The 16,188-nt window shown below is 41.3% G+C and overlaps 1 protein-coding gene across 4 annotated transcripts in view; it reads left to right on the top strand.

Annotated features, from left to right (window-relative positions):
* Positions 1-3,504, top strand: part of SMS (spermine synthase) — a 203,786-nt gene extending 200,282 nt beyond the window's left edge. For all 4 annotated transcript variants that reach the window (XM_056558603.1, XM_056558600.1, XM_056558602.1 and 1 more), the window contains one exon: positions 2,944-3,504. In XM_056558603.1, the coding sequence (XP_056414578.1) occupies positions 2,944-2,983 (40 nt within the window). In that variant the 3' untranslated portion in view covers positions 2,984-3,504. The remainder of the gene's footprint in view (positions 1-2,943) is intronic.
* Positions 3,505-16,188: the final 12,684 nt, after the last annotated feature.

Below are 16,188 nucleotides of genomic sequence, written 5' to 3'. Positions count from 1 at the left end.
GATTCTCAAACAGGGTGTCTCCAGCTGTTGCTAAACTCCCAGCATGCTTGAACAGTCAATGGCTGTCCGGAAATGCTGGGAGTTTTTGTTTTGCAACAGCTGGAGGCTCCGTTTTGGAAACACTGCTGTAGGATACGTTTTTCATTTTTATTGGGGGGGGGGGGAAGGGGTGGTGGGGGGGGCAGTGTTCGTGTGTATATGTAGTGTTTTACTCTTTATTTTATGTTAGTGTAGTGTTTTTAGGTTACATTCACACTGACGGCGGATTACACTGAGTCTCCCGCTAGGAGTTTGAGCTGCGGCTGCTGCAGCTCAAACCTGAAGCAGGGAATTCACTGTAATCCTCCGCCAGTGTGAATGTAACCTGTACATTCACATGGGAGGGGGGGGGGGGGGGGCAAAACTACAACTCCCAGCATGCATTGACAGAACGTGCATGCTGGGAGTTGTAGTTTTGCAACAGCTGGAGGCACGCAAGTACAACTCCCAGCATGCCGAGACAGCCATTTGCTGTTCCTGAATGCTGGGAGTTGTAGTTTTGCAAGATTTAGAGGGGTTCAGGCTGGAGATCACTGACAGTGGTCTCTAAACTGTGGCCCTCCAGATGTTGCAAAACTACAAATCTCAGCATGCTAAGACAGCAAACTGCTGTCTGGGCATGCTGGGAGTTGTAGTTTTGTAATATCTGGAGGGCTACAATTTAGAGACCACTGTCAGTGATCTCTAGCCTGAACCCCTCTAAATCTTGCAAAACTACAACTCCCAGCATGCCAACACAGCAAACAGCTGTCAAGGCATGGTGGGAGTTGTAGTTTTGCAACATCTGGAGGGCGACAGTTTAGAGACCACTCTCTAAACTGTCGCCCTGCAGATGTTGCTAGGCAACAGACTCTGGACACGCGGCGTCATACTTACCTCCACCGCCGCCGTCATCTGGAGCTCCGCCGCCGGGTAAGTGACCGCCGCTGCCGCCGCCGCTACTACACGGCTCCCCCCGCTGTGCCCGGACACCGATGGGTGGGCACAGCGCGGGGAACCGAACTTTAACCCCCCCGCCCCCAGTCTGCTATTGGTCGGCCGCTCCGCCGATCAATAGCAGGGATAGGAGGGGTGGCAACCCTGCCACCTCACTCCTATCTCTTCAAGGGGGATCGAGGGTGTCTTGGACACCCCCGATCCCCCTTATTTTATCGCGGAGCCGCCGTTGATGGGCAGGGGGAGAGCGCTCCCCCTGCAAACACCATAGATGCCGTGATCAGAACTGATCACGGCATCTATGGGGTTAATGCTGCCGGGACCGGCGCGATCGCGGCCCCGGCAGCTGCGGTGGGACTCCGGCTGTGATTGACAGCTGAGTCCCACCCGCGATCTCCTGCGCTGCCCGCGGCAGAGCAGGAGATCGCTTGGACGTATGCATACGTCCATTTGCGCGAACGTGTAATTCGCCTGGACGTATGCATACGTCCAATAGCGGGAAGGGGTTAATTTATTTATCAATGATATAGAGGATGGTATTAACAGCTCTGTTTCTATCTTTGCAGATGACACCAAGCTTTGTAGCACGGTACAGTCTATAGAGGATGTGCATAAGTTACAAGATGACTTGGATAGACTAAGTGTCTGGGCATCCACTTGGCAAATGAGGTTCAATGTGGATAAATGTAAAGTTATGCATCTGGGTACTAATAACCTGCATGCGTCGTATGTCTTAGGGGGGATTAAACTGGCAGAGTCACTGGTAGAGAAGGATCTGGTTGTACTTGTAGATCACAGACTTCAGAATAGCATGCAATGTCAGGCTGCTGCTTCCAAAGCCGGCAGGATATTGTCATGTATCAAAAGAGGCATGGACTCAAGGGACAGGGACATAATACTCCGCCTTTATAAAGCATTGGTATGGCCTCACCTGGAATATGCTGTTCAGTTTTGGGCACCAGTCCATAAAAGGGACACTGTGGAGCTGGAAAGGGTGCAAAGACGTGCGACTAAACTAATATGGGGCATGGAACATCTTAGCTATGAGGAGCGATTAAAGGAGTTACAATTGTTTAGTCTTGAGAAGAGACGTTTAAGGGGGGATATGATAAACGTATATAAGTATATAAATGGCCCATACAAAAAATATGGAGAAAAACTGTTCCAGGTTAAACCCCCCCCCCCCCCCCCCAAAGGACGAGGGGGCACTCCCTCCGTCTGGAGAAGAAAAAGTTTAGTCTCAAGGGGCGACACGCCTTCTTTACCGTGAGGACTGTGAATTTATGGAACGGTCTACCTCAGGAACTGGTCACAGCAGGAACAATTAACAGCTTTAAAACAGGATTAGATACATTCCTGGAACAAAATAACATTAATGCTTATGAAGAAATATAAAATCCCATCCCTTCCCCAATATCACACCACACCCCTACCCCTTAATTCCCTGGTTGAACTTGATGGACATATGTCTTTTTTCGACCGTACTAACTATGTAACTATGTAATGACCAGTTATATCAATATTAGCATGACACTCGTGTACCTCCACTGTTCCTTCTCTTAGCAGTTCTATGGCCCCCCCTCTAAACCAGAGGTCCAGTTGCATCTGCAGCTTCTGTAAATGCTATAGCTATGCTACTTTTAGCATCTCATAGATAGTCTTTAGAATTAGTAAACAAGAGGGGATTCTGCTTTCCATCACATGTTCTCTGGGGTAAGTTCTGTCTGGTGGATACACAGTCATAAACTTAATTCATAGATCTCCACATATAGTGAAGCACAGAATGTTATTGCATGTGACATTTTTCTATAATTCAAGGTGAGCACACAATATCCTTTCAGCATTAGCTAAAATGTCTTTTTACTGTTGGAATGTACTGATGTTCTAGGAACATGACCCTGTACACGTTATCCCTCTGTGTCTGCTCAATATCATCCTCCATTCTCCTTAATTAATCTTTTCCTCCAGATGGGTGTTTTACAGTGTATGGAAGAAAAGCAGTTCCTGAGCATTCTATAGATCAAACTCTTCCACGCTGCATGGAGCATATTAGGCTTAGCACCTGCTGCATGCGGGCATTGTGAGAACCTTAAGTTATACTCTGTAGATAATCTTAAGAAGGATTAATACAAGTGTACGTTAAGATACTATTTAAGTTTGACAACAAAAAAAAAAAGAGTGAATTTGAAATAATTTTTCATGGACTGGTTTGATGTTACTTTAATCTATCGTGTATTGTGTTACATGTTTTTTTTTTTCTTCCTTTTATTGAAAAGTCAGCTTGGAGATTGTTAGCAAGCTATAAGCTGCTTAATGCACTGAACCTAAAGAATGTGATTTCGTTTTTTGTTTTTTTTAAGATTTGTGTGTCATTAGACCCCTAGTATTTTCAGCAGGTCTTCAAATACGTTATTGTGTATATATTATCTATATACAAGGAGAAATACTGCCTGTTCTTATTTAACAATTTTACTAGAGATGAGAGAACTTACAGTAAATTCGATTCGTCACAAACTTCTTGGCTCGGCAGTTGATAACTTATCCTGCGTAAATTAGTTCAGCCTTCAGGTGCTCCGGTGGGCTGGAAAAGGTGGATACATTCCTAGGAAAGAGTCTCCTAGGACTGTATCCACCTTTTCCAGTCCACCGGAGCACCTGAAAGCTGAACTAATTTATGCAGGAAAAGTCATCAACTGCCGAGCCGAGAAGTTCGTGACGAATCGAATTTACTGTAAGTTCGCTCATCTCTAAATATTACCTATGTTAAGGTGGAACAGCAGTCACGCTCCCGCGACAGGATATCTGCTTATATCTCCCACAACTTTGTAGCTCAAGACCAGAGTGATCAGGATACAGATTGGCCTGAAGTCCTATAGACTTACATGAGACTTCAAGCAAACCTTTATTTCTTGATCACTGTAGTCTCGGACTACCAAGTTGTGGGAGCTTTAAACAGATATGCTGCTACTTAATATTAAAGGGTTACTCTGCCCCAAGACATCTTATTCGCTACCCAAAGGATAGGGGTTAAGATGCCGCTGGAGACCCCTGCGATCTTAGCTGCGGCACCCCAGACATCCGGAGCGTGGAACGACCTTTGCTCCGTGCCGGATGACTGGCGATGCGGAGTGGAGGCTCATGACGTCACGGCCACGCCTCGCTCATGATGTCACAGCCACACACCCTCATTGCAAGTCTATGGGAGGGTGTGTGACGACCTTCACGCCCCCTCCCATAGACTCGCATTGAAGGGGCTCGGCCGTGATGTCACATGCCTCCGGCGCTGCACCCGATGCTCTAAACGAACACCAGGTGCAGCAGGAAGATCGCGGGGGTCCCCAGCGGCAGGACCCCCGCAATCAGACATCTTATCCCCTATCCTTTGGGATAAGATGTCTTGGGGTGGAGTACCCCTTTAAGAACTAGGATTATAGCTGTGACTGATATAACTCTAGCATAGCTGGGCAGCCACTGGTTTATCACAGTCTTATAACCGTAAAATCTTTGTTCTCCACAAGACCCTGCATCCTTAAGCCACCACGAGTGGTGTAGTGTAATATATTTCCTTTCTCATTAATACATTTGAAGGGACTTTCTTCTACCTTTCTTCTTGCGATAAAATTGGCAACATTTCTTAAAATTACAGAGATGCTTCTTCATGTTTTTTTTTTTTTTTTTTCTTCCCAAGACTATAAGACCATTTGGTAGGTAACTTTGCGGATCTTATACAGCACATATATATGACTGCCTTCGATTGAGTTATCAGAAATACATATGGCTTACAGCCCTTAATGATAGCAACATAATGACGTTGTCAATGGCCTTGTGTAGCAGATGTTCAGCAATGTTTATTTTTTCTATTTATCTTTTCTTTGGTGTATTGTTTGGTGCTATGTTTTGCAAACTTAGTATTGCACACTTTATACAAGTTGAGCTTCCATTAGATACTTTCCTGGTGACAGCCAGAGACGGTGAGTCTTAGTAGAAGGGCGCGAAGAACCAGATAAAACCCCACAAGTCTCTACTTCAAACATTGCAACATTTAATCTTCCACATAACTGTTATGGGCCCATACATCATATTTTATACACAGGAACACAGAGGAGTTTGTTTTTATGCTCACTAATTCTGTGTGCCTGAAAAACACCTTGGCGTGCTTCATCACAGAATTATTGTTCCCTAAAAGTATTTCTTGTATGGAAAGCATATGATGCCCTTAGAAACTACTATATGGTGGGATATAGAGTGCCTCTAAGGTCTTTGATTCGAAATTGGAGGGACTCCTCCTGCCGTTGTACAGGTTCAAAATCATTGAACATATATAATGCTTTAAAAAGCAAAAAAAAAATCTATCACTACAGCACTCAAAGGGTTAATTCCCTCCCTTTTCTATTTGAAGGTCAGCCATCAGGACAGAAGGCTTACATTTGACCAGACAGCTCTTACATGTAGTCTGATAGATACTAAATTGATTACCGATTGGTTTATTGTGTCTGTTTTGTGTATTGATAGCAGTTTATTATTTGAATCTATTATGAAAGTAGTAGAATTTACACATTATAGACCTCGCTGTCAAAAAAAAAAAAAAAAGTATCGGGTTTTATGTAGCGCATTTGTATTTATCTGTCTGCCCAGTCCCAGAACATACACAAAATAGCAGCAATGTAAATGAGAAAAAAAATAAAAACCTGATATAGTGGCGATTTCACATGACTTTTGATGTTGTGGTGATCAGTTACAGAGTGAAGTGTAGAGGTGAAGATACTGTACTTTGAACAAAAACTAGGCACGTTAATTTTTATATTGTCTATTTGCACTAAATGCTAAATATTACATTGAACATGACCGTGTTATACAGATACATTAGCGTAATGTATAGTAATTAATTTTGTTGTAAAAAAGCAAGATTTAGTTTTTTTCTTCCTCCTGTTATGTAAGAAATGTGTTCTAAACTACTGGTGATGAAAGCACACTGGAGTTCTTCCTTTTTATTCTAGTCACATATGTGAATGTTTTTAAGTCATAAAAGTTAAGTTGCCATGTTCATTAACAATAGATTTTATTTTCTACTTAGAACTAATAAATCAGTCCCCATTTGACTACTATCAGTGGATCAGCCTTTTTTTTTTGTAAGATCTTAATAATAGTAGGACCACTTTGAACCCATCTGGTGCCTGTTAGTCACTCATTTCTATGGTTTGCATATTGGTCTAGTTATGGTTATTGGATCGGGATGACATGGTAATTTCTAGCCCTAAAGTCACCACAACTGATATTTTTTTAAGGTACTTCCAGGAGTGATGGAAGACCAATAACATAAAATCACCAACTATTTTGTGAAAGGGGTTGTCCCAGCACATACCCTCGGTTCCCAGTGCTCAACTTCCAAGGAGCATGGTGACACAACACTATACCTTTTTCCCTGATAGCAGGGGGCTGGTTCTATGTTGCATCTGTATGTGGGCGAAAGCACTTCTACACATGGTGGCCAACTGCTCACAGTATTGCATGCGGCGGTCACAACATAAGACTAGCCCTGTCAGTACAGCCTGCCCTTTGTAGGTAGGAAGAAATATATAGTGCTGTGTCAGTACAGGGTGTGTTATAGCTTTTAGTGTGTGCAGGGACAATCCCTTAAAAGATAATGTGACATGTTTATAAAAAGTAGTGCGAAGAAAAAATAAAAATACCTACCTTAGCAATCAACAATATTCTAACATCAGAATAAAGGCTAAATATAAAAATCATTGAGATAATTGGTTCCTATGGGCAACACGGCCATGATTCCTCTGCACTAGTTTTTATAGATGGTCTTCAATAGTTGTGTAAATGTCAACCTTGTGTGTTTTTTTTTTAATTCTGTGTCTTTAAATATATTCTGTATTCTTTAAGCTTTTATGTGCAATGTGTGTTTTATTTTCATGAATTGTATTTCTTTGCCTATATTTTAAAAAATGCTGTATTGAAGAATGTTTCCCCAGAATTTGTAGAAGAAGTGATACAACGCTTGTATAACATGTTCAGATGTGGAATCCTTCTTAGAGCCATGGTCTTGGTGTGTTAGTCTTGTGAGAATTGATTCCTTCAGTAGTAGGATGTTGGAGCGCCAGAGACATCACTGCTGCAGAGAAGACTCCCAGATGTGAATGTTGTCCTTTTTAGAGTGTTGTCGTTTTATTTAGGATGGTTACAGATGCCACGGAAATGAGCTTTTAATATCCAGTTAGACTGAGATCTATTGACAACTCTTGTTGGTCTGTTTGGCAAGTTGCGCTGGACACATAAGTTCACCACGTGTACCAACAAATGTGAACTAGGGATTCATATGCTTTCTATAATTGTTTGCACTACAAATCTGCTTCCATCAGAAATGTGATGCGTGTAGAAAACTTGATTGTTAATGATTTGACTTGCAAGAAGATTGCTTGCCTTGCATCTGCTGCATCGTGTAGTACCTATGTTTAAATAAAGGTACACTCTTATTACATGCATTTGTGTCATTTTATTAATTGTTACAAAATATAGAAAAACATTGAAATATTGATTCTTGATAAACTACTAAGCTTCCCCTCTGTGCCCTCGTCTACATTGCTCCTTTTCACTCTCTTTTTGGGGAAAGAAGTTTAATATAAAGTATATTCCAAAAGTAAAGTATTTAGTACTAGTATACAACACCTCTAACAGTGATTCTTATCTTTCCTACCATATTATTATAGAATGCTAATTCATATTACATTGTGGGTACAGAATGATTTTAAGCTTCCATAGTTGCATACAAGAATTGTTACTCTTTGTATGACTAAGAGTGCAGATAGCTCTCAAAATGTGTCACCAAAGCTTCTACTGTGTAATACACAATTTATGAAATAAAGGATTCATAAGTTTTTACCTGGACATCCAAGCTGGACCTTCCTTTCTTCTTGATCCAGACATATTTGCCACACACCTGACCCTGCATGGAGCTGAGTGGAAGAGCTGAAGATTTTCTACTGTTAAAAAAAATGTATAATAAAAGGAATAATGCTTCACGGTCTCAGTGGCAGAAGCCTCCTTAAGTTATTGGGTGCCATAGTAGTTGCTTTGTATGCTACCCTGGCAGATATGTTCATAAATTAGATCAAGAAAGAAAAGCAATGCTTGCTGTATGATATTCAGAAACCCTGAAAAATTAAAAAGTGCTAAACAACTCATGGTACAAAAAAATGGATAGAGCCTTAGACATGTCAGACCCTGCAGTGGTCCCTGAAACTAAAGACCATATGCACCCACCACCTCAGTTTAGATTGTAGGAAAGGCAGGGCACATATGGAAAACATTTAACCAGTTAGTAAACCTTACAATTCCCATTTACCAGCAGCCACCTCCACCAAACATTTTGCGCAATGTAAGATTTGCAAAACCTTGAGCAATTTTGCTACCTTTTTTTCTTTTGCTGTTACCTGTTTAGTATTGACTATTGGAATTTTAACCCCTTAAGGACTCAGCGTTTTTCCGTTTTTGCATTTTCATTTTTTCCTCATCACCTTCTAAAAATCATAACGCTTTCAATTTTGCACCTAAAAATCCATATGATGGCTTATTTTTTGTGCCACCAATTCTGTTTTACAGTCACATTAGTCATTTTACCAAAAATTCCACGGCGAAACGGAAAAAAAAAACATTGCGCGACAAAATTTAAGAAAAAAATTCATTTTGTAACTTTTGGGGGCTTCCGTTTCTACGCAGTGCATTTTTTGGTCAAAATGACACCTTATCTTTATTCTGTAGGTCCATACGGTTAAAATGATACCCTACTTGTATAGGTTTGATTTTGTCGCACTTCTGAAAAAAATCATAACTGCATGCAGGAAAATTTATACGGTTAAAATTGTCATCTTCTGACCCCTGTAACTTTTTTATTTTTCAGCATACAGGCCGGTATGAGGGCTCATTTTTTCGCTGTGTTCTGAAGTTTTTATCTTTACCATTTTTGTGTTGATCGGACTTTTTGATGGCTTTTTATTCATTTTTTTTATGATATAAAAAATGACCAAAAATACACTATTTTGGTCTTTGGAATTTTTGGGCGCATACGCCATTGACCGTGCGGTTTAATTAATTATATAATTTTATAGCTCGGACATTTACACACGCGGTGATACCACATATTTTAATTTTAATTTACAAAGTTTTTTTTTATGGGAAAAGGGGGGGTGATTCAAACTTTTATTAGGGAAGGGGTTAAATGACCTTTGTTAACTTTTTTTTTTAACTTTTTTTTTTTTTTTTTTTGGGAAGCTATAGCACTGCACACACTGATCTCCTATGCTGATCTCTGCAAAGCCATAGCTTTGCAAGGATCAGAGAGAGAGGGGCTTGATTGCTCAAGCCTGTAGCTCAGGCTTGGAGCAATCAATCGACGATCGGACGCCGCGGAGACAGGTAAGGAGACCTCCGCCTGCGTCCCAGCTCATCGGAACATCGCGATTTTATCGCGATGTCCCGATCAGCCGACTGAGCTGCCGGGAAGCGTTTACTTTCGTTTTCAGACGCGGCGGTCAACTTTGATCGCCGCGTCTGAAGGGTTAACAACGCGCGGCACAACGATGGGTGCTGCGCGCTGTTAGCCCAGGGTCCCAGCTATGATTAGCAGCCGGGACTGACCCGGTGTGATGCGGGGTCACGGCATGACCCCGTTTTTTACACCGGGACTGGGCTCAGGGCGTACAGGTACGCCCTGAGTCCTTAAGAGGTTAACAGGATGCCCACTCCTAAAGAGATTAGCAACAGTCTTTGTAGACAATTTGTCACATTTAGCAGTGCTTTTATAGTCCTGTCTGGCTCCACACCTTTCTCTAAAATATCTTCTGAAGTTTTCTAAAAGTGTATAGAGGTAAGGTTCAAGAACGGATTTGTCAGTATCCAGGCTTTATGTGCCTTTAATAGGCATAGCTAATAATAAAGACAAAAACAAACAAACAAAAAAAATATATATATAGGACAGCGCCTCAAAGGGTTATAATGTAGGTATGGACAGGGGCCCTCCTGGTGTGCATGTGTAAACACAAAACAACTTCGGGCTTGTTTACATTGCCGTTGGGCTCTGTTTTACGAAGCTCTGTCAGAATGACTGGAGTTTACCAGAGAGAAAAATAGCGCGTGCACTGTTTTTTACTCCTGTAAATTACTGAATCCCTGGTAGAATCCGTTGTGCTCCGACCCGTTTTTGGGGGCCACAAAAAAAAGAGTAGAATGGGCCCTTAAAGGGGTACTCCGGCCCTGAGACATCTTATCCCCTATCCAAAGGATAGAGGATAAGATGTCTCACCACAGGGGTCCTGCCGCTGGGGACCCCCGCAATCTTGTGTTTGCCACCCACCTGTTTGAGCTGCACGCCGCGGTGCCAGCTCACAAACAGCTGGGTGGCGACGACGGGGCCGAAGTATTGTGATGTCACCCCCCGCCCCCGCTATACAAGTCTATGCGAGGGGGCGTGACGGCTGTCATGCCCCCTCCCATAGACTTGGATAGCGGGGGGTGATGTCACAAGGGGCAGAGTCGTGATGTCACAATACGCCCCGTGGTCGCCACCCGACTGTTTGTGAGCTGGCACCGCGGCGTGCAGCTCAAACAGGTGGGTGGCGTACACAAGATTGCGGGGGTCCCCAGCGGCGGGGATAAGATGCCTCAGGGCCGGAGTACCCCTTTAACAGGACCGAGCACAACCGCAATGTGAATTTAGCCTTAGTTGCATGTATAAATCAGGTGGTAAGCCCAGCTGGTGGAGAGGGTGGATGGACACAGCAGGGGATAAAAGCTGTTAACCAAAACCTGGTGCGAAAATCAGCAAATATATTAGACTTATAAAATGTGTACAGGGTGGGCCATCTATATGGATACACCTTAATAAAAATGGGAATGGTTGGTGATATTAACTTCCTGTTTGTGGCACATTAGTATATGTGAGGGGGGGGTAAACTTTTCAAGATGAGTGGTGGCCATGGCGGCCATTTTGGAGTTGGCCATTTTGAATCCAACTTTTGTTTTTTCAATAGGAAGAGGGTCATGTGTCACATCAAACTTATTTGGAATTTCACAAGAAAAACAATTATGTGCTTGGTTTTAACGTAACTATTCTTTCATGAGTTATTTACAAGTTTCTGACCACTTCAATGAGCTGCCCATTGTGTTGGATTGTCAATGCAACCCTCTTCTCCCACTCTTCACACACTGATAGCAACACCGCAGGAGAAATGCTAGCTCAGGCTTCCAGTATCCGTAGTTTCAGGTGCTACACATCTCGTATCTTCACAGCATAGACAATTGCCTTCAGATGACCCCAAAGATAAAAGTGTAAGGGGGTCAGATCGGGAGACCTTGGAGGCCATTCAACTGGCCCACGAAGACCAATCCACTTTCCAGGAAAATGTTCATCTAGGAATGCTCGGACTTGACACCCATAATGTGGTGGTGCACCATCTTGCTGGAAAAACTCAGGGAACGTGCCAGCTTCAGTGCATAAAGAGGGAAACACATCATCATGTAGCAATTTCGCATATCCAGTGGCCTTGAGGATTCCATTGATGAAGAATGGCCCCACTATCTCTGTACCCCATATACCACACCATACCATCAATTTTTGTGTTCCAACAGTCTTGGAGGGATCTATCCAATGTGGGTTAGTGTCAGACCAATAGCGGTGGTTTTGTTTGTTAACTTCACCATTCACATAAAAGTTTGCCTCATCACTGAACAAAATATTCTGCGTAAACTGAGGGTCCTGTTCCAATTTTTGTTTTGCCCATTCTACAGCACCTGAAACTACAGATACTGGAAGCCTGTGCTAGCATTTCTCCTGCGGTGTTGCTATCAGTGTGTGAAGAGTGGGAGAAGAGGGTTGCATTGACAATCCAACACAATGGGCAGCACATTGAATACATTTTATAAGTGGTCAGAAACTTGTAAATAACTCATGAAAGAATAAAGTTACGTTAAAACCAAGCACATAATTGTTTTTCTTGTGAAATTCCCAATAAGTTTGATGTGTCACATGACCCTCTTCCTATTGAAAAAACAAAAGTTGGATTCAAAATGGCCGACTTCAAAATGGCCGCCATGTTCAATACCCATGTTCAATACCCTTGAAAAGTTTCCCCCCTCCCATATACTAATGTGCCACAAACAGGAAGTTAATATCACCAACCATTCCCATTTTATTAAGGTGTATACATATAAATAGCCCATCCTGTATATTAATACAGTATAGTCTAGGCTTTTAACTAGAGATGAGCGAACTTACAGTAAATTTGATTCGTCACGAACTTCTTGGCTCGGCACTTGATGACTTTTCCTGCATAAATTAGTTCAGCTTTAAGGTGCTCCGATGGGCTGGAAAAGGTGGATACAGTCCTAGGAGACTCTTTCCTAGGAATGTATCCACCTTTTCCAGCCCACCGGAGCACCTGAAGGCTGAACTAATTTACACAGGATGGGATCAACTGCCGAGCCAAGAAGTTCGTGACCAATCGAATTTACTGTAAGTTCACTCATCTCTAGTTGCTTTTCCTCCTTTTTTTCATTTTTTTATTTTATTTTGCCATCAATTTTTAGGTGTAATTTTTTATTGCATCTGTATCAGATGTATCTGTATTTTTTTTATAGCAGAGATACCCTTTCAATGCCATAAGACCACTACATGTATACAGTACATACAATACATTTAGAAAGTCCTCAGACCCTTCCGCTTTTTTCACACTTTGTGACCTTTTGCAAAATAAAAAACAAAATCATGTTTTCTCCCATAATGCCAAAGTGAAAACAGAATCATTGAAATCTTTGCAAATTTATTAAAAAAAGATAGGCTAAACTATTGCATTGCCTTAAGTATTCAGACCCTTTACTCATTGCTTGAAGCACCTTTGGCAGCAATTACAGCCTCCCGTCTACTTGGATATGATGCTACAATAGACAATATTTAATGCAATTGACAAATAAGGTTATGTATATATGCAGACACATATCAAAGATTTATATGTACTATACATTATCCGCCAGCTGGAGTATTTTTACCCTAAAGCTATAAAACATCTTTGGCATTATACCAGAAAAAGAGTGCATAACAGCCTGTAACCTCCTTTTTTTAAGGCAACTCTAATCTACAAGGCACCTTTTAAACCCAAAAACAATGTTCATACCATGCGTGTTTCAGTATATTGCATTAGCATACTTAGACTTGCTGAAATCAGTAGTACTACCATGATTCAATATTGGCGTATACATGCAGAGTTAGTTGGCTCATTTTATTGACTTTTTATATCTTGTGTAATCAATTGTAAATAATTGGTATTCATTTTTATTTTAAGTATACAATTGTGACAACAATTACATATATATTTTGTTACTGAATTTTAAGTAGGGTTTTACTATCAGTTTTATCTCTGCTACAATGGCCCTGCAGCAAACATTTAACAGCACCTTATTTGTCTATTTCAGTAAATATTGTCTTTTATCTGATGGTATTTAATAAATGTTTATCTATTTTTGTGTAACAAGGAAAAGAGGTTAAAAAGTAGAACCAGCTGAAGATACACTGAATGAATGGCTGGAAAGCTAGAAAGAAAACAAAGAATAGTATCCATAAGCATAAAAGGACACAGTCGCAGTCCGGGTGTATGGAGCGCAATTACCAGCTACGCACGCTTCGTACCCGGTAATCGCCAATGTCCATCATTAACCCTTCAGATGCCGCAAGGAAAGCCAATCATAGCATCTAAAAGTGGTAAAATAGTGGCAGGGTCCTTTAGGGGAGCTGATCAGGACTCCCATCGCTTGATCGCAGGGTTTTGATTGGCTGAGATGGTGGCTGATGACCTTAACTTGCTTCTATGCCATCCGATCAGTGGTGTACTAATCCAGTCTGCTTTACAAGCAATGTGCCGAAAACTCTGATCAATGCTATGCTATGATCAGTCACATGAGCTTGGGCAGGCTGAGCAGGCCATTACATGAGCATATGTCCAAAGGTGGGGACCAAAGGGAGATTGCGGGGGAGGGGGGGGGGGGACATACATCCTCCTTCAATCAGAAAATTATCTCCTATCCTGTGGAGAGATTCACCAGAATACCCCTTTTAATCTGTGATACCTCCTTTACTGTGGCAACATCAATAGTTAAACATCACATTGTAAGCGAATGAAGCGGCATCAACCCTACTCAAGGTCCCCATTCACTTATGTAAAGAAGTCACTTGACCATGCCAATTTCATAAGGACTAGTTGACACTCTAATATGTATGGGGGCCTCCCAACTTACCCTCTACAAATGGTTTTAAGGTAGACAATGTTTGCCTGAACCCTTTTCTTTTTTTTTAGAAGCATTGGGGGAATTGAAAAGAGCAGACTATTTCTGCATGCTTCTATCTGTAATTATTATATGCCATTAGAGTTCAGCTTTCTTTATTTGAAGAGCTTGACTCTGATCATGTGCATGTGTGATACTTTATTTAGCCCTTGTAGATGACTTGTATCACGTGTTATGTTAAAGGTTCTTTGTAACATATGTACAATACTCCCTTCTCACTTAATGTGTTAAATAACAATAGGCATTTTGTTAATTTCTTTCATATTTCATTGAGCATTAGACATTCCATCACGCATACTGTATCCTAAATGAAGACATTATGGTTACATTGAATAATGACAGATTTTATGAGAATTGTAAATCATGACATTTTTCTTCCAGAATAACTACCCTTCTTGTCCATGGACTGTGTCATAGTGAACGTGTACCTGTAACCTTATGCAGTAAATTTATATTTATCTAGTTTAATACAGTTATGGCCATAAATGTTGACACCCCTGAAATTTTTCAAGAAAAATAAGTATTTCTCACAGAAAAGGATTGCAGTAACACATGTTTTGCTACACACATGTTTATTCCCTTTGTGTGTATTGGAACTAAACCAAAAAAAGGAGGGGAAAAAAGCAAATTGGACATAGTGTCACACCAAACTATAAAAATGGTCTGGACAAAATTATTGGCACCCTTAACTTAATATTGGGTTGCACACCATTTTGAAAAAATAACTGAAATCAGTCACTTCCTATAACCATCAATAAGCTTCTTACACCTCTCAGCCGGAATGTTGGACCACTCTTCCTTTGCAAACTGCTCCAGGTCTCTTATTGGAAGGGCGCCTTTTTCCAATGGCAATTTTAAGATCTCTCCACAGGTGTTCAATGGGATTTAGATCTGGACTCATTGCTGGCCACTTCAGAACTCTCTAGCGCTTTGTTGCCATCCATTTCTGGGTGCTTTTTGACATATGTTTGGGGTCATTGTCCTGCTGGAAGACCCAAGATCTCGGACGCAAACCCAGCTTGTCCATGTGAAGGAGGATGCAACAATGCAAAACTCTTTGCAAAACTCTTCAGAGCAAAAGATTCTACCAAGAGCTCCAGGCAATTGATATGGAGAGAGGACTCTTCTGTGGATCGATTTTTCATAATTTATCAAAAACCCTAGTTTTGAGAGAAAGGTTATAGTCCAATGAATATGGAGTTGAATTAGTTGGTAGGACTGAGCCATAATGAGGAAGTCGTCTAGATAAATTATGAGACGTAGTCCTCCAGTCCTCAAGATTTCTACTACTGGTTTTACTAGTTTTGTAAAACACCATGGGGCTAACGATAGGCCGAATGGGAGGCTGGTAAACTGCCATTTTTAATCTTTCCATAACAATTGGAGGTAAGATTTTGACATGGAGTGCATAGGCACCGTGAGATAGGTGTCTTTGAGGTCTGTCTTGGCCAACCAATCGTCTTGTAACAACAGATCTTTCAGTAAGTGAATACCTTCCATTTTGAAATGGCGGTAAAGTATAAAATTGTTGAGGTTTCTCAAATTTATAACTGGTCTGTGACCACAGCCTTTCTTTTTCACCAGAAAAAGGTTTCTCAGAAAACCTGGTGAATTTAATGGGACTTGTATTATTGCGCTTTTGGAACTTAGTTCTGTAATTTCATTTTGAATAAGACCTCGATCTGTTTGAGAAAAAATAATCGGATGAGGACTTTGTGTCTGTATTGGAGGAGATAGAAATTCTATTTGGTATCCCATTACTGTGGTCAGAATTCAAGAATCTGAAGCAATTGTAGCCCAAATGTGGATAAAATGTGCTATCTTTCCCCCTAGTGGAATTTGAGAAGAAAACTGAAGAACATTGCTTATCTGCAG

Source organism: Hyla sarda, chromosome 2 (genome assembly GCF_029499605.1).
Source record: "Hyla sarda isolate aHylSar1 chromosome 2, aHylSar1.hap1, whole genome shotgun sequence".
NCBI lineage: Eukaryota > Metazoa > Chordata > Amphibia > Anura > Hylidae > Hyla > Hyla sarda.
The sequence above is the reverse complement of the archived record's forward strand: the minus strand, read 5'-3'. Positions and strand labels throughout refer to the sequence as shown.